The following is a 19,403-nucleotide window of genomic DNA, read 5'->3' as shown; positions in this document are numbered from 1 at the left end:
TTGGAATACGCGTTCGGTATTGAGACCACACACAAGCGACCAGTATATCAAGTATTACATTTACATCGATACCATACAGCAACGAGATATATTAATCGTAGTGCCATAGGAGGTCTGGCCTTTGCATTGATCCGCAGAAGATCCATAAACAGTTAGCTCGATAGTGGAGGGGGGAAAACATGGAAAATTAATTATTAGAATCATTCCCGTATCATTCAAGGTCCTTTTCACCTATGGAAGACGTAGGGGCGATCACATAAAACAATTTTGAAAGGGCTGAGTTGCCTCCTCTCTGCCTTGGTCTTTTTGTCTCGGAGATCTCGCTGGGCCTCCTGCTTGATGTTCTTCTTGGATTCCAAGGACTTTGTCTCGAAGTCTCAAGTGTCTTTCGCAATTTGATAGTATCACTGTAAATAGACACGGTCAGTGAGTTTTCTTGAAAAAGGACCATCAAACTTACGATTTTCTGTGTTTGAATTCGGTGAACTGTGGTACTCTTAATTCGAGGCTGCCCAACCAAGAGGAGGGATTCATAGCAAATCTCGAAACCTCGACCAGGGCCCCATATGCTGGTAGAAAGCACCTCCTCGGGACCCAAGCCTGTCAAAACTTGCTCTGCAGCCGATTGTTCCCTCAGGTGTCTCTTGTCGCGAGTAATCCCGAAAGAGTGGATATCACTTTAAATGGATATGATGAGTGATTTCCCATGCTAGAGAGACGATATAACTCACTTTAAGTCTTCCCTTGTCATTGGGGCACTGAGATAGCCCTGACCTGAACAGCCACTTCGAGCCGTGTTGAAACATTCGGTTTTTTCGGTACACTGCGATTGATCCCACCGGCATCGTGGGTAGAAATTTTATGGGAAGAGAGAAGGAAGAGAGAAGCGGAGGGGAGGAGAAAGTAGTGAATTTATGGCTGATGGAATGGAAAACGGTATCCAGAATACCTGTTCTGTGCGATGTTCCACCGGGATACAGTGTATTTTCTGTATCTCCAATACCAGTGAGTGGTGCCTTCCTCGACAACAACAACAACAAACGGTGTCACGGGATCCCATGTTGACATTCACTTCACTTCTCACTTTTCAATCTCCTCAAACTCTCTAACATCCTACCCTAACATCCTACTCTAACATCCTACTCCAATACGCATGCCTGGAACCAAATCATTTCATTGCGTAATGCAACTATCGAAACCCTATTGGCGCCAGCGGCCTCATGATTTGGTGTACATTTCCATTCTCAACCATCCATCTGAAAGATATACTAATCGAAGGAATAGGCCTACGACTCTCCATTGAAAGTGCCCCCGGTGTCTCTTGTTTCAATTGTTTCTATTGAAAATCACGCGAATCGACGGTAATAACCGCCAGTGCCACTTCCCAATTCCCGAGGCGCCCCGGGTCCTCCTTTGAACAACAAGGAAACAAGACACACGAAGATTGGGCAAGGAAAGGTCTTCCGTGCATAGATCTACCAATCAAAGCAGCCCCAAAAGTTGGCCCCGGGATGTGCATTGACACCTCCATCCTTCATTTCAATTACCTAAAACCCCCTTCTGATGCCAAAGTCAGCCTCCACGAGGAATCGACCAAGATTGCACCCGCCCCAGCCAATTGCAAAGGAACAAGAGACGAAGCGAAAACAGACTTCAAGAGCACGGGCGGCGTGATCGTCGAAAATCCCTATTGTTGAGCCGGCCGGCGCTCCGGAGTTGCATATTGAGCGAACGTTGCTGAATAGCGATTGGCTTGGTCCTAGGGGGAGGACCTCGGGTAGCCGGTCTTTAGATCTCACAAGAGATGAAAGACTCGAGACCCAACAACAGAAATAGGTCGACATAGTTGAAATCACGGGTTGCCAGGTGATGACAAAAGCGTTTTCCCCTTCCGGATTTTGCATTCCTTCTCATCCTGTCATGCAGCTTCCCGCCGGGAACGATATATAGTATCGACAAGTCCGATAGCGAAATGAAACTCACTCGAACAACACTTATTTTTCTCTTTTAAAGTTTAATGGGATAGTAGATAGTATGTAGTGAGATTAGAAGAAGCCAGCCCGGCCTTGCTACATCGATATACTTGAAGGTCCGTTTCGAAATAAGCCCCGTCGGCGCTCTCCTGCTCCTGCCGCCCTCAACAAATTCCCAAGCCTGCAGTGCTGTACGTGCCTGTGCCTCGAGGGCATGCAATCACTCGGCGACGATGGTGGGCATATGCGACGATGAATCTGAACCCATCAGCTCAAGCTAGCTCCCTGGAAGGAGGAGTCCGGCCCATGTGGAGGGCTCAGGTGCACGCCTCAAACCGGCCACTCACGTCGCCATGGCCAGTTTGTTTGGGATATGAAAGAGATGATTGCAAAGATATGTGTGGAATAACCCGGAAAAAAGCAGCCCCCGAAGTCCCAAACAAATTGGACCACGCCTTGTCCAGCCGTCTGGTGGCTCAGTTACAGTTCCTGCGCTGACGTATTTGCGGGTCTTTACATCGCTGCTACGCGCACCTCGGAATCCCCCCTTTTCAACTACGCGACAATGCCACCATCAACGCCATCACAATCATCAAATGGCAGGGTCACACGTCGTAAGGAGTTAATTCCTTATCTGCGTCGTCTAATTTTCGGCGAGTACATGGGAGGGCGGTCACCCACTGTTATTGCTCGCCGCCATGGAATTTCAGAATCAACCGTCCGATACACCATTAAGATGCAAAGCCCTCGAGGGGTCGATCAGGCAGCCTTACAGGAGTGCAGGTCTCCGAAATTATCAGCAATAGACATGCGCGCTATTCTGCAGTGTATTCAGCGTGACCCCTTTATGTCCTACAACGATATGCGCCTTGAGAGCGGCAAATCCATCCCCGACAGAGCTTTTCTCCGAACTCTTCGTGCATCTGGCTACGAGCGCAAAGCCAAAAAATGGATTCGGAAAACCGACAAAGCTGCAGCAAAACGTTAAGTGTTCCTTTTGGCAGACCGAAATAGCCCGTTGAGTTTTCGGCGAAGCAACAAGCGGAACAAGGGATATCACGCCCGATGAGCCGGTACCTCCTTCAAGGACACAAAGATCCAAACATCAGTGTACGATGAGAAAGGCTTTCATATTTGGTATCAAAAATTCGCTAGCAATGCATGACAATTCCGGAAACTTCACATTTTATTTCCCGCTACCAAGCATCATAGCCTTCAAAACCTCCAAACCTTCACAGCTCGCATTGCAGAATCCTTCTTCCTCGATTTTTTTTTACTCTAACCAATCAGCACCAACTCAATCCTACTGAGGCGATGATCCAGCCTCCGCATCAGAAGCAGCCTGGGGCTTTGGCTTGACACTCCTCCATCGAATCCCAAGTGAAAGGAGAAACGCAACAGCGGCAACACTGGTCGCCAGGTAAAACGTGCTGGTGATCGCATAGTTGTACGCATCTAACACGCCTGGGAGATGCGCCGCAGAAACCACGCGCCTCGCATCTGCCGAGCCGGCACTGAGAATATTCTCTATCTCGTGCCCTTCAAATCCCCAACTATCAAGCCGTGAGACAAGTTTGTTCTCGAAAATAGCCTCCGCGATAGCGAGGTTCACGGAAGCCCCAAAGAACTGAAAGCATTGGAGCAACGAGGTGCCGACAGGAATATCCTCAGGCTTGAGAACTGTTTGTGTCGCAACATAGGGCATTGAGAGTGTCATTCCGACACCGAGACCTTGGAGGACTTGGAATGGGATCCACTGCTGGTGTGGGGTGTTTTCGGAGAAGGTAGAGAAAAGCCCAGTTGCTATGCTCATCAGAGCTGTTCCGAGGAGCATGTAGGGATTTGGGTATCCCAGATACTTGAGTGAAGCGCCTGTCAATGTTGCGGAGAGGACATCTGACAGCGCCAAGGGGAGGTACATGAGTCCGGATTTTGTGGGTGAGGCGTTTTTGATCACCTGGAACCATTCTGGGAGGTAGTAGATTGAGGTATACACGGCACCCATGGCGAAGAATTCGCCAAGGCAAGAGAAGAACATGGTTCGCTCCGTGATCAGACGAGGTGGGATCATGGCATTGTCACCCCGTCGCATTTGCCAGAGAGCGAAGATGAATCCAACGCCTGCGCCTCCAACGAAGAGACCAATGATGGTAGCACTCTTCCAAGCGTGCTCGGTGCCTCCCCATTGGAGAGCCAAAAATATCATGATCGTGGCTGGGGCGAAGAGAAAAGCGCCCAGCCAGTCCATGTTTTCCAGTCGGTCCCGAACGGACGCGGAGTTCGTCATGTCGCGCGGAGGTGGTCTGAAAAAGAAGACCAATGCAACAATTGTAACAGCGCCGATCGGGAGGTTGATCCAAAAACACCATCGCCATGTTACATGCTCTGTGAACGCACCGCCTAAGATTGGTCCAATGATGGTGGCGATGCCAAATGTCGATTGAAGAACCCCAATATAGAATGGCCGCTTTACCAGCGGGATTGAAACAGCGACAATACAAAATGCCCCCGTGAAGCATCCTGCCGCTCCCACTCCAGCAATTGCGCGTCCAACGATGAGCATGGGACTATTAACAGCAAGGGCGCATAGCAATGAACCGAGCTCGAAGACGGCAAGACATCCGAGGAACATGCCCTAAATTTGTCAATGAGGATTTTCTCTCCTACCGGAAGCTCCTGAAAATCTCACCTTCATTGCGAAGCTCGCAAATAGTTTACCTGCGATAGGTTGGCAAGCGCACATCGCGAAGGAGTATGCACTTCCATACCAGCCGATATCACTGGTGCTGTTGAATTGGGAAGTGATCATGGGAATAGCCGTGGCGATGATGGAGGAGTCCAGTGAGAGGAGAAATATCGAAAGACCAAGTCCGGCGATGACCACAATTAGGGGAATTCCAGTCAACTCATACTTGTTCGCATCGTCTGCTTGAGAGTGGCTGTCGCTGTCGCCAGTCGACACACTGGTCGCCTCTGGGGCCTGTACGTCCACGATTGGACTTTTCTCGGTCATATTTTGTTCTTTTCGATGACAATAGGATTAAACTCGCAAGATGAAAATGGCGAAATGAATCTAGTAGTATATATACTCAAACGGAGTACCCTAGGTGATCTATACTAAAAAAGAACCCGCTTTGGGATTAGCGCCAGATAACAATCACCATGACTCATGATTGCTCGCGAAGCATAATAAACTGTCGTCTCGCTGTAATAATGTATTGGGATGGAATATTTCCAATATTACTATATATCCCGATGCCATCAACTACGAATCAAGAGTGTAATTGAATTCACAGCTAGGTCTATCTTAACTCGCAACCCGATAATGTCGGGGCCTCAGGTCTCAGGCAATATGCGAGTCATCCGTGGTATTTTTGACAGTATCAGGTTTTTTTATCGGATCCTACGATAGGTTGTGGTCCTTGGAGGTACGATCGCAGGAGATTCAGGATCGCGAAAATTTACACTGCCACCAGCCACTAAGTTCGAAAACCAATGGCTAAATCCAGAAAGGATGTATGATAAAGCGTCATTGATAACATTCTCCATCATTTCTTATTACTTTCAACTGAACCCAGAAATGCCATAACCGCCTTGCCACAAGCCGCCAAGATAAATTACAGATCACAATGCTGTTACTAGTAATCTGTACGCCCCATTGTTTCGCATTGCTACCCGGTTCCAGGGAGCTCTGTATCCGCTACTGCTACCGAATTTTGATTGTTCCATGCTGGTATCGGCGGTAACCCGGACTCGGATGGTTGATATCCCCGTGCAGTGCTTCTCGTACTCAGTCTCATAGAGGATGTTGTTCTTTTCGAGGGCAAAGGGGCTTGTAGGTCCAGTAGAGGCTCCCCCTGCTGGTCCGAGGCAGGGAGTAGGATGGCCCATTGACCAGACATTCCTTACTGTAGCTTCCTGCAGTTGTCGAGTTAGATCAATACCGTCTCCTTGTGATTTATTTCAAAGTGGGAATGAGACAGTTTTCCGTACCAGAAGACCCTTTGTTTTTAGTCTACTGCGCTGGTCAGTCTGGTATCTCTTCAGTGACCTAGCAGTGCGGTGCTTCCCAAATCGCGTATGATACACTTCTTCCATACTTTCGAATTGGACTCCCTGTAACAGAAGCCGCTCGACAAATTTAAACGCATGTAGACGCTCCTGTGGGCGTCTTTTCATTTTGTCATAAGCCTTGCCTTTCCTGTACAAGCTGCCCTCTTCGCCACCGAATCCTTGGCGATGTCTTGCCATAAATTCACAACAAACAAATAAGCCAACTTGATCGACGCGATTACCAGTAGGGCTGCGGGACTGCGTATGGCTGGCTGTCGTCTCGTCTATACTTGTCAATGGAACGGTCAAAGGCTCGATTGAAGCTTCTGTTGATTGAGCATTTAGGAAGGGGGTATCCTCCTGTTTGATAGGATCAATCTGATCCTCTGGTGAATTATCTTCGTGCTGTGACCCATCGTCACTTATCCAGATCATAAAGTCCGAAGATTCTCGAAGAGCACTATTCTCGGACAGTCCGACACTGCTTGCCGACGCCAGAATGTTCTCAGGCTCATCTATGGTACCCCCCTGATACGAATCATCATCGCTTATCAACATCGCATCTCCCTCAGAATGTTCAATGAAGTCCTGCATCGCTTTCTCGGGTACGATTGAATCGTTCAAGATACTTGGGGTGTCTTTGAAAATTCGTAAGCTATACCGATACATAATCAAATCCGCAGACACTGGTATTTCGTAATATTTCACCAGTGGTGGGTTACTACTGACCATGGTTTCCCTCATCCAGGACCTCGGCGGCTTGCGATGCCTGAAGTATGATCATATCCTGGCTCTCTTCCTCAACCTTGCCCAAGTGAATACTCCGACCCCGCTCATCTTCAAACGCAGTCATGCCTTCCTCAGCTTGTAATGATAGCTCTTTCAGAAGCTTTACACTGTACCCTAACTTCCTGAATTCTGCCGGGTGCTAGGGGGTCAGTCGCTTGAGACAATCAAACTCCGGGGCGGGAAGTTCTAACCTTCGGTAGCATGAAGTAGAGCAGCGTCGATATCTACTTTCGTAGCTCTTCGACATTGCTGCTCAAAAAGCCAATCATCCCCAGATGGCAATCGCTTGTTCGAAAATAGTCGGAAGGCTCTAACCTCATTTTCGAAGATCCCCACCTCGAACGGTCCGAGAAAGCCTCTGTAATGACAGGAAGTGTCATCATTGACATTTGCATGCAAGCGGCTATTCTGAAATGCTCTCAGGGCTCGCGACCAATCTGGCGGAGAGTTACCCTGTGTCTGCTCCTTAACTGAGATAACTGTAGGCGCGGCCTTTGTTGTATAGCGGCTTAGAATATCGTTTGTCACCATGATGTCTGTTTGTCGACTGTGATCCAGGAGAGAAAAGCATTTCTTGGAACGAATGTGGTCGTGAAACTTGTTCGCGAAATCAAGGAGTAAGTCGGGTTGGTTCCATATATCCTTGGGTTGTTCTAGGAGTTCGCCTCTAGTCACCCAGTCTTGCTGACCCCCGAAAGGGCCGATAAATGGCCTTGGAGCCGCATCTTCGTCGCTTTCAAAATCCATGGGTCGAACGTTTGGGAGTACCCTCCTCAGGTGTTGGGTGGACGAGAGGAGAAGCAGAACTATAACGAGACTGCCAGGTCGCTTTGAAGTCACTAGGGAATAGACTATGACCTGGGGGCCGGGAGAGTCCCTGTAAATTGCATATGATGACTCTGAATTACACTCAGGTAATCAACCTCGTTTTTCTTTCACCTTTTCTTTACCTCTTTCTCAAGACTGGCCAATCAGAGAAGCTAGTATGCAATGACCAGGGTCTCCTATTATCCTGCATATACCCTAGAGGAATCAGGGGAACAAAATACGATGCGAGCAGGGAAATTAGTACGGTATGTCATGTTTTGCTATCTGTCCATCATCTGAATCCATTCGTATTGTCTTTACCCGTATGGTTTGCCTCGTGGCTTGCCATGTAAATACGCGGGCCGGCGCGTTGCCGGCGCTAATTTTGCAGTGGCGCTGACCGGGGGCCAATAATCCTACGAACACGTCACGAGGCTCACCGGAGGAAAATTCTAGACCCGAGGAAATCTCCTCCTGCCCCGTATTGCGGTCCAAAATGACTGAGCCTGGTCGCCAAGAGGTACTAGCAGGGATCAAAAGTCGGAATGTTTGTTGGCCATGGGGAGAAGAATGATGTATCCAACGCCCAGGGCAAAAGTACATACGAGTACACAGGGATCAGCTAGCCCACTTGATCACCAAGGTGATACTCTAGATGATATTACGAAGGTAGATGGATATATCACATTCTATCTGTCCATCACTAGTTAACCAACAACCAGTATCCCATAGTTGCCTTCAACTTAGTTTTTCCACCAGGTCATGCGGGAGCCAAAGGGACTTTTTATGGTTCCACTGTGATATTGGCACCTGAGACTAACTTCCCAACCCACCCGGGCAGTCTTACACCCGAGCCTCAATCTAGTTGGGAATTTACACCATTATCGCTGAGGCCCGCACGACTAAGCAATACTCGTAGTCGCCGGCTGCCTTGCCTTCTGCTCTATCATTCTGACCACCATCCATCTATCAACAACTGCCCATCAATATCTTCATGCGTCTACTATTTCATACACGCTCAGAAACTTTATCGCTAGAGCAAAATAAATAAGACGTCAGTATTCTGGCCATGGACCCCACGATAGAGCCCGGCATCCCAGGCGATCCCTTGCCAGCATGGCACTGCTATTATTTTGAAGGACAAAGGCATCCTTTCCAAAGTTTCCGCTGGTAAAGGCCGTACTAGTACGCACATGTCGTGTCCTACGCCTGTAGACCCCCCATTCTACCCACAGGGCCAGTTATTATATTTTGGGTTCTTATGTAGTACACTCCTATGCATATCATACTTCATTGAGTGGCCTTCTAATAGATTATTAATCAAGTGGAACACTTTTGGGAACGTTCTGCCCAAACAAGACCAGCCATCCATTATCCGTCAGAGCACTTATATACATACTATACTAGTGACTCCATGTTGCAGTTACCAATTCGATCAGGTAGGTGAGGTCCACTGTAGAATCTCGCTCATCCGCAATGGCGAAATCTTAAGAACAACGTACCCTGGGCGCGAAGTTCCTGCTTGGATGTCCTTCTCTTCGTCCCACCACTTAGCCAAAGTCTGATACCCACGGCGATAGTTGAACTTTTTTTCATACTCAGGGACAATTTGCGCAAATGACCATCCTTTTCGTCTGTAATAATCAATGAACCTAAATCCTTCCTTGCGCTCTCTCTCTGACCGTTTCCCACCGAATCTTACTTTGATCGACTTGGCGGGTGTTCTGTCAACTTTGGACGTTGAAGGCTGCGAAACATGGACACTGTTCACCTCATCCTTGAGAATACTCGATCTCATAACTGGTATTTTAAATAAGCTTCGGTTGTAGCTGGGATACTGGAATCCAGCATATGGGCCGCCTACAAACCTTTTGTCAAATCTGAGATCGAGAAATCTGATAGTTCATTTTCCAGGGAAAGTTGTTGAGAATGTGAGGTGCGGTTGTCTTGTTCATCTGCTGAATCCTCCTCATCGCATGAATCCTTGATTGCTAGAACTCAATGAGCCGCCGTTCTGTTTGTTGAGTTATTTGTTTTGGAGCTATCTGGAGCAGGAGACTCACAAAGAACATCGTCGATGACGATAGGGTCTGCATTTTGTTTGCCTTCCAGCTCACCAATTTCTCGGCGGCACAGAGACTTCATGCATTCTAATCTCTGCAACATTGCGTGCTCAAGATCAAAAAAGTGACAGAGGTCTTTCGTGGTCAGCACCTTTCTTGTAACGAAGATTCACAAATCTGTCTCACATCGTGTTCGGTATCTGACGATATCGTCGAGCCTCGCCTGGGTTTCCTTGATCTCTCTTTCCCAGTCATCCCGACTGGGGAACTCGCAGTTTTGCACTGTTTCGATCGCATTATACTCGGCCCTTGTAATCGTGACTTTGTAGGGATACATTTTCCCCTCGTAGTAGCTGGGCAGCTTTCTATCCGGCAGTTTCTTGAATACACCTGCCTTGAACGCCAGGATGGTTTCTATCCAATTCGGAGGACGCGAAGTATTGCTGCCGCCCTGACTGACCGCAGTAGGGCCATTTGGCTTTCCAGTGGAATTACCGATAGACGTGTTGATCATACTTCCAAAGGTATTCTGTTCGGGGTTGTGAAGAAGAAAGCTTTTGTTAGCTTCCACGACATTAAGCTGACTTATCGACCATTTCATGATTTTGGCAAACTCGTCCTCGATGTCTTGAAGAGATGTGACTTTTGGGCGTGTCACCAGGTCCCAGTCAGATTGATGATACATGGTTGGATGGCATTCTGGTGTCCAGGATTGGGCTGCGGTGTTCGTTCCAGCAGATTCGATTTCCGTTTCGACTTTTGGTTCTCGACTGCAGTGTGAATCCATTAGGATAGTTGTATTGGGAACGACGGAGAGCAATCTTGAACAAAGAAAAGGTATTTGACCTGGTGAACAACTATGTCGAGCCGTGCCCCTAGGGAAATTTAAGGACAAAAAATTGACCCCCTAAACAAAACAAATAATATTTTGTAATCCCTGTTCACTTTGAGGTCATCATTGAAACGACGGATAGACACGTACGATTTCCCCCAGGAACGTACGAATGCGATAAGCCACATTAATTACAGGCTTCTCGTACTTCGCGGCACGCAAATAACTGAAATTCCTATCGCGACTAGCCTCCATTCTTTTTCTCAACCCGAATTCCCATCTTCCTGTTACAATTTGCCCGAACTAGCCGCATCCAAAGTTAAGTTTAAGATATAATCAATTGGGGAGATAGCAGCGACAATGGGCCTTCTTTACCAAAAGAAAAACATCAAAAAATCATATTCGATGCAAGCAAGCTTTAGAAGGAGGGTCAAATCGAGATTCTGAGCAAGCGGTGGCCAAGAGATAGGCGCATACATAGACCGTTTCGACTCTGAAGCTAAAAGTCGTCCAGTCACGTTGGTGTATTCAGAGTTGGAAAACTGGGATCTACGGTGTGATTAACTCGCAGATTTTAGGGCAAGGCTGACCAGCCACCACGAATCTGTGATTGTGTTATGGAGTACTCCGTACGGAGTAGTGGTAAGGGGTCACTGTGCCTTAATGCCAAGAGGCCGCTAGCCGTGTGATGTGATAGCCGCGATGTTTGCCTCGCGATCCAGTTTCTCCACAAAATACGTGCCCATTTACACCAGTGTTCTGTACGGTAATGCGTGTTATCATCCCTGGTCAATACAATACGGTTTTGATCTTGTAATTCTGCTGGATGCTTAGGGCCATGTATCGGCAGAAAGAACTGTTATCCGTCCGACTCAACTTCACTTGGATTTGCTCACTTATTGTTCAAAATCCTCTCCAGCTCTCCAGATAACCAGATGGAAAATGCTAATATTTTTTCTAGCGACGAGGTGATGTGATGCCGTAAGAAAATGCGTCTAGTCTCTCAAGGAATCTTTGTTTATCGTTCGTAAAATTTAATATATTCGAAACTGTCCTTGGAAGTTGGAACCACGTACCATTCAAGCTCTGGAAAGCCTGACAGTCAGCGCAAGGTATCAAATCTCGGATCTAGACCCTCGGAATTTGGAAGGATTAGCACAGGTTGCTCAATGATGTTTGTGAATTAAATTTCTTGGAAGCCGTCTGGTCTCTTCTTTCTCTCAAGTCCCACCAGACATTATCTTCTGTTACAAAGGCCCGCGAAATTCCTTCCACTGGCTTATTGGGCACCTGATCTGCCCTGCCGACCGCGAGGCTGCCCTCCGGTACGGTCAAGGTAGTTCCCTCTACCCGAGCGAATTTCTTTGAGCTTTTTTTACCTGACGGCTCTTTATACGTGTGTGACCCATTTAACCCCCCCCACCATGGGTGTCATTTTGCTCCTTCTGTATCCAACGTTCCTTCTGAATAAGTCCATCCTACCGGCCCGCATTTATACATGGGCGACGCCCACCGGTGAATACCACGCGCATTTGGCGCAGCTAATGGCCAGCGTCTGCTACTAGTAGTGTAACGGGCCCAGGCCCGTGGAGATATCACGTCGTGTCACGTGACCTTTTCCTGCAGGAAAACCAGGTAGAGGCTCACATAGATACTCTTCTTTAAGATTATTGTAAACAGCATGCAGGCCTAGCCCCAATTGAACAGTTGTCGCTACAGCCCTTCACAAGTAGTGTACTATCCATTGGGATCAATTATTTTGGGCTGTTCACTCGCAGTGAATAATATTATTTTAGAGATTAATTAAGAACAAAGGTTCAAGGAGTGGAGTCGGATCTTTCCAAAGTAATCGGCATGATAAAACTTGCAGTAATTGGTTGGACCTTTTAAAGAAGTCTATTGAGACTGCACTGCACGTTGAGATTGAGGTTGATCAAACCAATCTGTAGAGTTCTCATCAGTATCTCGAGATATATGATTTCACTGGCAATTTACCTGTTCAACATCATCCTGGGAGCAGCAGTAAACAGGTCCGCTTGAGCAATTATCGCCGAGGAGTCCCGGGGCAATGTTTCCCAAGGACAAAAGACCAGCGTTGCCATTGCCTTTACAAACAACAATCTCGTCGTTCTCACAAGTGGTGCTTTTAGCAACAGCAGCAGTGACAAGAACGGCCAATGCAGTCAATGAAGTGAAGTATAGCCTCATGGTCGTTCGGGAAATAAAATCTCAAGAGATATATGATAGTAACTGGAGGTCTCGGCTAACCAGAAGTGTAATAGCCAACAGAGTGTATTTCTGTTCTTGGTCTTGGGTGGATATACAATTGGTTTAAATACTCATTCCAAGACAGAAAATAGCATCGAGTCCATTTGAAAAATAATCCCATCTGAACCTTTCTTGCTCTGGACTTCTAAACCCAACAAGGTTGAGTTGTGGTCTCACAGAATGACGTGGTTGACCCTTGAAGGAAAAACCGCCATTCCTGCAAACGGCTTCCTGGATTTCAATAGATCTAGATCGGCGGGCACAGCCGCGAGTAGACCTAGAACTCTCCGCGGAGTTCCTGCCTTCACAATTCAATTCTTAGGCAGATGCCGTTGATTTGAAACTCAATTTCATCTTTAGAATGTCCGCGTGAGAGGTGGGGTGGATCAACCACACTTCGGTTTGGCGGGCCCAAATTGGCCGAATTTGTGCACGGTCTCTGGACTCTGATCTTTGCCATTGAGCTTGAGTGTTTATTATCATTCTCTGGTCCTCAAATACTTGTGTAAACAATAAAAGTCAAGTTTATTGAATTAACTTTGGGCGTTTGAGACTACTTAGAGTTGAAGATGGACATGTATTTTGAGTTTGGTTGGCCTCCGCCCGGGCGCAAGTCCCCAGCAATTGGCTGGATATACTAACAGCAGCCTTTCGCCCCGGTAGGAATTCCGCCATCGGATCGTACCCATCCTATAGGGGTTGACTTTGATTTTATCAATGACGGTTGGACTAATAAGGTTGACTGAGGCTTAAGATGCTAGAAATCAATGTGCGGAAGCTAATCAAGTCATTCCCGTATACCCCGTGCGTTCCGAACCCCTTTCCTCAATGATCACAATGCCTCCTGTACCGAATATTAACGCTCTACGATCCGTGGGAAGTCGTTCAAGCTCAGGAGGTCTGATTGTGTCAATTTGGGGGGGGCTCTATAAATTCATTAATTCAGTATGTTGGAAGAAAAATGATATTTCTAGCCCACCACAAGACTTTTCTTCTAGTAGATTTCGGATTGATCAAAATAAAACAAGGTCTGGTGCCAACCTTGGACGGTACGCGGGTGGCGTTCAGAATTAACATGCTTCACATCCCCAACAAAACCAGAAATACCACATCCGGACATCTTCGATTTCCAAAGTTCGGAGTTGCCTTCTTTGTCTGAAATTAAAAAAGTTTTAATATCGTTTCAGGTTCTAAATGATCACTGGGATCGAAAGCAAACTGAGAAACGATCGCAGTCTCTTCCATCTCAGTGCTTGAACCTTGGAATGTTTAAAGGGTCCATCAAATCATACCTAATGCTCTGGATGACAGTCATCTGTCGTTCAAGCTAATCTCCATTTTAAACCCAGCCAAAGGCATCTGTCCCGATGAAATTCTTCATCTCGTCCAATTCCTTTAGTTTCTACTGCGCTTGGTGATAATCTCCCATCATTCCTGCATCTCTCGAGGTCATCTTTAGAACGGCAACATGCACTCAAAAATTTCATCCATAGTTCCCCGGTGATCTAGGTCAATTTTGAAGGATCTGTAAATAATGAAAAACCTTCGCTGAAGTATGGAGCTTTGGTTCTTGTTGAGCCTTTAGTGCCTGAGGCATCAAAAGTCGCATCCCCGTTAGTTAAGGCCCTTTCCCTCTCCCAGTTATCTAGCCATGGTGCGTCAATCAACAGTATCATGATTCTGGGGTTTTATTACTAATGATGGTGTCAAATCAATCCGGCCAGCATTTTATGGTCGGCGCAGCATAATAGAAATGGGCAATCCATCCCCGCAGCATCTCTTAAACATTCCCATGTTCATCGCCGGGTCGGTCAGAGTTGTCCGGTAGTTCCACAATCCCGGCTGCTCTTGATTAAAGTTTGAAGCAGCTCGCTAGATTCATTCCCTCAATTCTACTCCCAAATTTTGCTAGGAATGACTGAGTCCGTCATGGCATCGAACCGTTCATTTAGACGCACTAGCTAATAGACGGCCGATAACTCGTTACGTGCTTTCCGAGTTTATTTGCTAACAGCCCCGGAGTACGGAGTAAGCATATCCACCTCCAGCCAAGAAATCAGTACGAATGAGAAATTTCTTTGCCCCCGATCGCAAAGGAAGAATAGATACAGTTCAAGTTAGAATTCATTTCGCGAGGATAGCGCATAGCATGGCGGCATTAAAGCAGCCCTGAAGAACGAAGATCATCACGCGCTGTTGCTAACTCCTTCATTTACTCAACACAAATCTTACTTTAGCCCCCATCTCACGGTCTTGGCTCAGGTAACTCATTTCTACAATCAGTATCTCTCCGGTTAGATCTTTCCTCACGCAAGACTTTTCACGCCAGCTAACGTTGACTAGTTCCATTTCACATTAACTCCGTCGAGTAAATGCTACCCCACAGGACCCCGGACTCCACATTTATCTTGATGATATCCATCACAATGTGTAAGAAAATGCACCTACTTTACTAGCATTCGGCCAAGTCGGTCAGCATTTTCTCTTTGCGCCCTGCGTCTTACATATCCGACGCATCATCCTGCACTGCCAGCCCATCATCCCTCGCCCCATCCAGCAATACGAACAGTCGATCATTCAGTGACCTCTTATTCAGTTATGCATCCCGGTCTTTTCGCCCCGCGACCACTAGTCTGCCAATCACCCTGAACCTCGAATTTGGCCCCAGTTTAAACCCGGCCACCCAAGCATCATGCCCGAAATGCCCACTTCTTTGACAATCTCGACCCACCATGACTATGGCACCTCCCCAATATGCCAAGGCAGTCAGACGGTCTCCCACTGTTCGTTCCTTCACATCTTCCTTTGACGTCTGCGTATATCCTCCGGGTCCATGTTCACTCTATACCGCTCTCTTGAATCCCACCGCGGTCTGTCATCATGTTCAAGCAAGGCGGCGGTATGGTCGAGCAAGATGAGAATATCGACGAAACGCCCCGCGAGAAGTTCGTGCCCCAGCGGACCCTCGGCACAGCAGCCGAGCGCGCGCGACGCAATCTTAACGCTAAGCTCTCGAATCCCCTTGCTGGATACAGTCATTCGGAGCTCCGCAAGCAGGGTCGTGCTTTTGCGATGATGCACGAGATGGGCGATGAGACCGATATCAGGGCCTTTGAGCTGGGCGCTGTACTCGCTCAATCGCCCGAACGATTTGAAAATGTCGCCGGGCTGACACCGCAAGAAAAGGATGTTTTGCGACATGAGTTCACACATCGGTGGTCGCAACCATGGAAGATGTATGCTGTTATTGCCCTCTGCTCGCTTTCTGCAGCTGTTCAGGGAATGGGTAAGCTCTATTTCTTTCTCGAGACCAATGATGATCTCCAGAGCTATTTGCTAATTCACGGTGTCTATAGACGAAACGGTCGTCAACGGAGCACAAATCTGGTATAAACACCAGTTCGGTATCGCCACAGAAGCTCGGAGAGACACATGGTTGGTGGGTTTGGTCAATGCCGCACCTTACCTTTGCTGCGCATTCGTTGGATGCTGGCTCACAGTTCCATTCAACCACTGGTTCGGTCGACGGGGTACAATATTCATCACATGTTGCTTCAGCGCGATAGCGTGTCTCTGGCAAGGATTCGTGAATACTTGGTGGTCCATGTTTGTCGCCCGCTTTGCACTTGGCTTCGGTATAGGCCCAAAGTCGGCGACAGTTCCGATCTATGCTGCAGAGACTGCGCCTCCCGCCATCCGTGGTGCATTGGTGATGCAGTGGCAGATGTGGACAGCGTTCGGTATTATGCTCGGATATGCCGCGGATCTAATATTCTACAAGGTCGCGGACCCCGTCGGCATAGTGGGAATGAACTGGCGTCTCATGATGGCCTCAGCAATGTTCCCGGCACTGGTCGTGTGCTGTTTCGTCTTCGCTTGCCCGAGTCCCCGCGTTGGTATATGAGCAAAAAGCAATACTACCGCGCGTATGAGTCGATATGTACCCTGCGTCACCATAGGATTCAAGCGGCTCGTGATTTGTACTACATGCATACCCTGCTGGAAGCCGAGAACAGTATGAAGCTTGGACAACATAAACTGTTGGAGCTCATCACTGTTCCACGAAATCGTAGGGCTATGCTGGCATCCGAAATCGTCATGTTCATGCAACAGGTAAAAGCTCCTCTCTCTCATGAACTGAATCCGCATACTAACTTTCCAGTTTTGCGGTGTCAATGTTATCGCATACTACTCATCTGAGATATTTTTGGTGAGCACCCTTCCGGTCGCAAATATGTGGTCTGCAATATTGGGCAAAATTGGCAACTAACAGCATTTAGGAAGCAAATTTCTCCCCTGCTGCCGCGCTTGCAGCATCTTTCGGATGGGGTGTGATTAACTGGCTCTTCGCTATACCAGCTGTCTACACAATCGACACTTTCGGTCGACGAAATCTCCTACTCACAACGTTCCCTCTCATGGCACTAGCAATGTTCTTCACCGGTTTCAGTTTTTGGATACCAGAAACCAGTCACGCTGCTCGGACAGGCTGCATCGCCCTGGGCACATACCTCTTTGGTGTTGTATACTCCCCCGGAGAGGGCCCAGTCCCTTTCACATATTCCGCGGAGGCTTACCCACTGTACGTGCGATCATACGGAATGGCTCTCGCGACCGCGACAACATGGTTCTTCAACTTTGTATTGGGAGTGACCTGGCCATCCTTGCGAAATGCCTTCACGGCTCAGGGTGGGTTCGCATGGTATGCCGGGTGGTGCATCGTCGGATGGTGGCTCGTTCTGCTCTTCATGCCGGAAACTAAGAACAAGACACTGGAAGAGCTGGATCAAGTGTTTAGTGTACCGACGCGTTTCCATGCACAGTATGGACTCCGTCAGATTCGTTACTTTTTTAAAAGGTATTTGCTTCGAAAGGATGTGCGCCCGGAGATTCTATATGAGCGGGAGGATGCTGCACCAACACAGGATGTGGGATATAATGCATGATGGAGGAATTGTTTGCTGCGCTCTACTACATATCGAAGAACTACAACTATTGAATTAGCGGAAATGTAGATATCAATGCGATGCTTCAACGAAATGGAAATCTTTATTTTTTTCAAATTAGAGAATCAATCCAGCTTTCCGGAACATCTCAAAACTCTCAATCCAGGCACCAACGGGGTCCTTGTCCCCTTCGAAGCCAGTCTTTCGAATCTTCTCCAGACTCATTTGTCGATCGAAGGTCAGCCAGTAACCCACGCTGTCCAGCTGGCGGTGACCGGCTCCCACTCCAGCGGTCACCGCATTCTCGCAACCGTGTCGCAAGAATATTTCCTTGTGGCTTGAGATGTATTCTCCGGGCGGAAGCGAGGCGGTTGAATCAGGAAGCTCGCCGACCTTGAGAGTATTCAAGTTCGATTCCGATTCATCGGCAGGTCCGACACCTTCTAGTCCAAACCATTCCGCGAGTTTCGGCCAAAGCTCGCCATACGTGCATGGCTTCTGATGATCGGCAATATTGAAGAGATTACCCTGTCCACATGTGTCCGGGTTCAATGAAGCATAAACCAAAAATCGCGCGATTGTTTGGCTGGAGGCAGGCGTGAAAAGGGAATTCGCGCCCGCAGCATTGCCAGGGAAAGGGATCTTCACGATGGCATCTTGAGCTGATGGTGCATTTGGGCCCTTGCCATGATTAAAAGCGTACAGAGAGAGATACTGCGCCCAGTGCAGTGCTAGGCTGAATTGAGACCCGTTGGGGGTAAATCCGATCTTCAGGAGTGAGTTAGCGGTGTCGGGGAGTTGGCTTGGAGGACACATACAATTGCATCTGGGCAAACTTCGCACCATGTCCAGCTTTTTCCTTCACTAGCTTCATTGAGAAGTTTTCTGTATGCCGGGTACACAACTGTCGCGGCATAATCGGGTGGAAGGTTTGAAACCATGTCTTCTTGAAGAGGCGGGGTGAACGTCCCACCGGGCACATAAATTCCATATCCCTGGAGAGCCAAATCAGCAAATGAAAAAGGAATTGGCCGTCAATTTCTGCATTCATACCCGTGTTCCGCCCGGGAAGGCCACAAACCGAAGGTTTGGACTGAATCTTTCATGGGCGTGGATGACATTTCGCATCATGCGTAGATTGGTATCGACCTCTTCAATGTCATCGGCGATTGCCGTGAACACTAACATCTGTGAGTCAATGCACGGCAAGTGAGCTTCATGGAGGAGGACTGACCTAAATAGTACACATGCGTAACACTTGCAATGTCTTCCAATTTGTCTTTCAGTGACTCGGCAAATGTCGGTCCATCGGCGTGGCGTAGATCAACACCTGACACGAGTTCCAATTTTGGACCTGTCGCATCGGTCTCGGGCCAGTATGATCTCGATATATCGAGCGGTCGGTTTGTGATCGCTGTGATCTTGGAAAATGTACCAGATTCGGGATACTGCTTCAAAAGTTGGTCTACTATAGACCAACCCACTAATCCCGACGCACCATAGACAATGGCGTGGTTCGACTGTTCAGTCATTTTCGCGGTGTCCTAGGATGTGATGGATATAGTCAATCAACAAAAAGGAGTAGTTGATGTAGTTTATAAGCAATGCCAAATGTTAAATACACAACATAATTGAACGAATTAAGACAGGTAACACGTCATGACTCATCATG

The 19,403-nt window shown here is 47.8% G+C and overlaps 9 protein-coding genes across 9 annotated transcripts; 2 read left to right on the top strand and 7 right to left on the bottom strand.

Annotated features, from left to right (window-relative positions):
- Window positions 1-227: 227 nt before the first annotated feature.
- On the bottom strand, window positions 228-751 carry N7509_001321 (uncharacterized protein; the record flags this gene model as incomplete). The annotated part of the gene is made up of 3 exons (XM_056625958.1): window positions 228-362; window positions 461-677; window positions 732-751. 3 exons carry the CDS (start codon window positions 749-751, stop codon window positions 228-230), a joined length of 372 nt encoding a protein of 123 aa, XP_056494540.1.
- A 1,787-nt stretch (window positions 752-2,538) lies between these two features.
- On the top strand, window positions 2,539-2,961 carry N7509_001320 (uncharacterized protein; the record flags this gene model as incomplete). The annotated part of the gene is made up of 1 exon (XM_056625957.1): window positions 2,539-2,961. One exon carries the CDS (start codon window positions 2,539-2,541, stop codon window positions 2,959-2,961), a length of 423 nt encoding a protein of 140 aa, XP_056494539.1.
- A 315-nt stretch (window positions 2,962-3,276) lies between these two features.
- N7509_001319 (MDR family MFS transporter) lies at window positions 3,277-4,986 on the bottom strand (the record flags this gene model as incomplete). The annotated part of the gene is made up of 2 exons (XM_056625956.1): window positions 3,277-4,608; window positions 4,663-4,986. 2 exons carry the CDS (start codon window positions 4,984-4,986, stop codon window positions 3,277-3,279), a joined length of 1,656 nt encoding a protein of 551 aa, XP_056494538.1.
- A 950-nt stretch (window positions 4,987-5,936) lies between these two features.
- N7509_001318 (uncharacterized protein) lies at window positions 5,937-6,758 on the bottom strand (the record flags this gene model as incomplete). The annotated part of the gene is made up of 1 exon (XM_056625955.1): window positions 5,937-6,758. The coding sequence occupies one exon, from the start codon at window positions 6,756-6,758 to the stop codon at window positions 5,937-5,939; it is 822 nt and encodes a 273-aa protein (XP_056494537.1).
- A 243-nt stretch (window positions 6,759-7,001) lies between these two features.
- Window positions 7,002-7,562, bottom strand: N7509_001317 (uncharacterized protein; the record flags this gene model as incomplete). Its single annotated transcript, XM_056625954.1, has 1 exon — window positions 7,002-7,562. One exon carries the CDS (start codon window positions 7,560-7,562, stop codon window positions 7,002-7,004), a length of 561 nt encoding a protein of 186 aa, XP_056494536.1.
- Window positions 7,563-9,854: 2,292 nt separating this feature from the next.
- N7509_001316 (uncharacterized protein) lies at window positions 9,855-10,472 on the bottom strand (the record flags this gene model as incomplete). Its single annotated transcript, XM_056625953.1, has 1 exon — window positions 9,855-10,472. The coding sequence occupies one exon, from the start codon at window positions 10,470-10,472 to the stop codon at window positions 9,855-9,857; it is 618 nt and encodes a 205-aa protein (XP_056494535.1).
- A 1,862-nt stretch (window positions 10,473-12,334) lies between these two features.
- Window positions 12,335-12,725, bottom strand: N7509_001315 (uncharacterized protein; the record flags this gene model as incomplete). The annotated part of the gene is made up of 2 exons (XM_056625952.1): window positions 12,335-12,400; window positions 12,513-12,725. 2 exons carry the CDS (start codon window positions 12,723-12,725, stop codon window positions 12,335-12,337), a joined length of 279 nt encoding a protein of 92 aa, XP_056494534.1.
- Window positions 12,726-15,665: 2,940 nt separating this feature from the next.
- Window positions 15,666-17,731, top strand: N7509_001314 (Major facilitator superfamily domain general substrate transporter; the record flags this gene model as incomplete). The annotated part of the gene is made up of 5 exons (XM_056625951.1): window positions 15,666-16,071; window positions 16,142-16,641; window positions 16,671-16,898; window positions 16,948-16,995; window positions 17,066-17,731. 5 exons carry the CDS (start codon window positions 15,666-15,668, stop codon window positions 17,729-17,731), a joined length of 1,848 nt encoding a protein of 615 aa, XP_056494533.1.
- Window positions 17,732-17,848: 117 nt separating this feature from the next.
- On the bottom strand, window positions 17,849-19,263 carry N7509_001313 (SDR family oxidoreductase; the record flags this gene model as incomplete). Its single annotated transcript, XM_056625950.1, has 4 exons — window positions 17,849-18,499; window positions 18,550-18,726; window positions 18,785-18,912; window positions 18,966-19,263. 4 exons carry the CDS (start codon window positions 19,261-19,263, stop codon window positions 17,849-17,851), a joined length of 1,254 nt encoding a protein of 417 aa, XP_056494532.1.
- Between the last annotated feature and the right edge of the window lie 140 nt (window positions 19,264-19,403).

This window comes from Penicillium cosmopolitanum (assembly GCF_028827165.1).
Source record: "Penicillium cosmopolitanum strain IBT 29677 chromosome Unknown utg000003l:1.0-3747932.0:1.0-3751027.0, whole genome shotgun sequence".
Classification (NCBI taxonomy): domain Eukaryota; kingdom Fungi; phylum Ascomycota; class Eurotiomycetes; order Eurotiales; family Aspergillaceae; genus Penicillium; species Penicillium cosmopolitanum.
The sequence above is the reverse complement of the archived record's forward strand: the minus strand, read 5'-3'. Positions and strand labels throughout refer to the sequence as shown.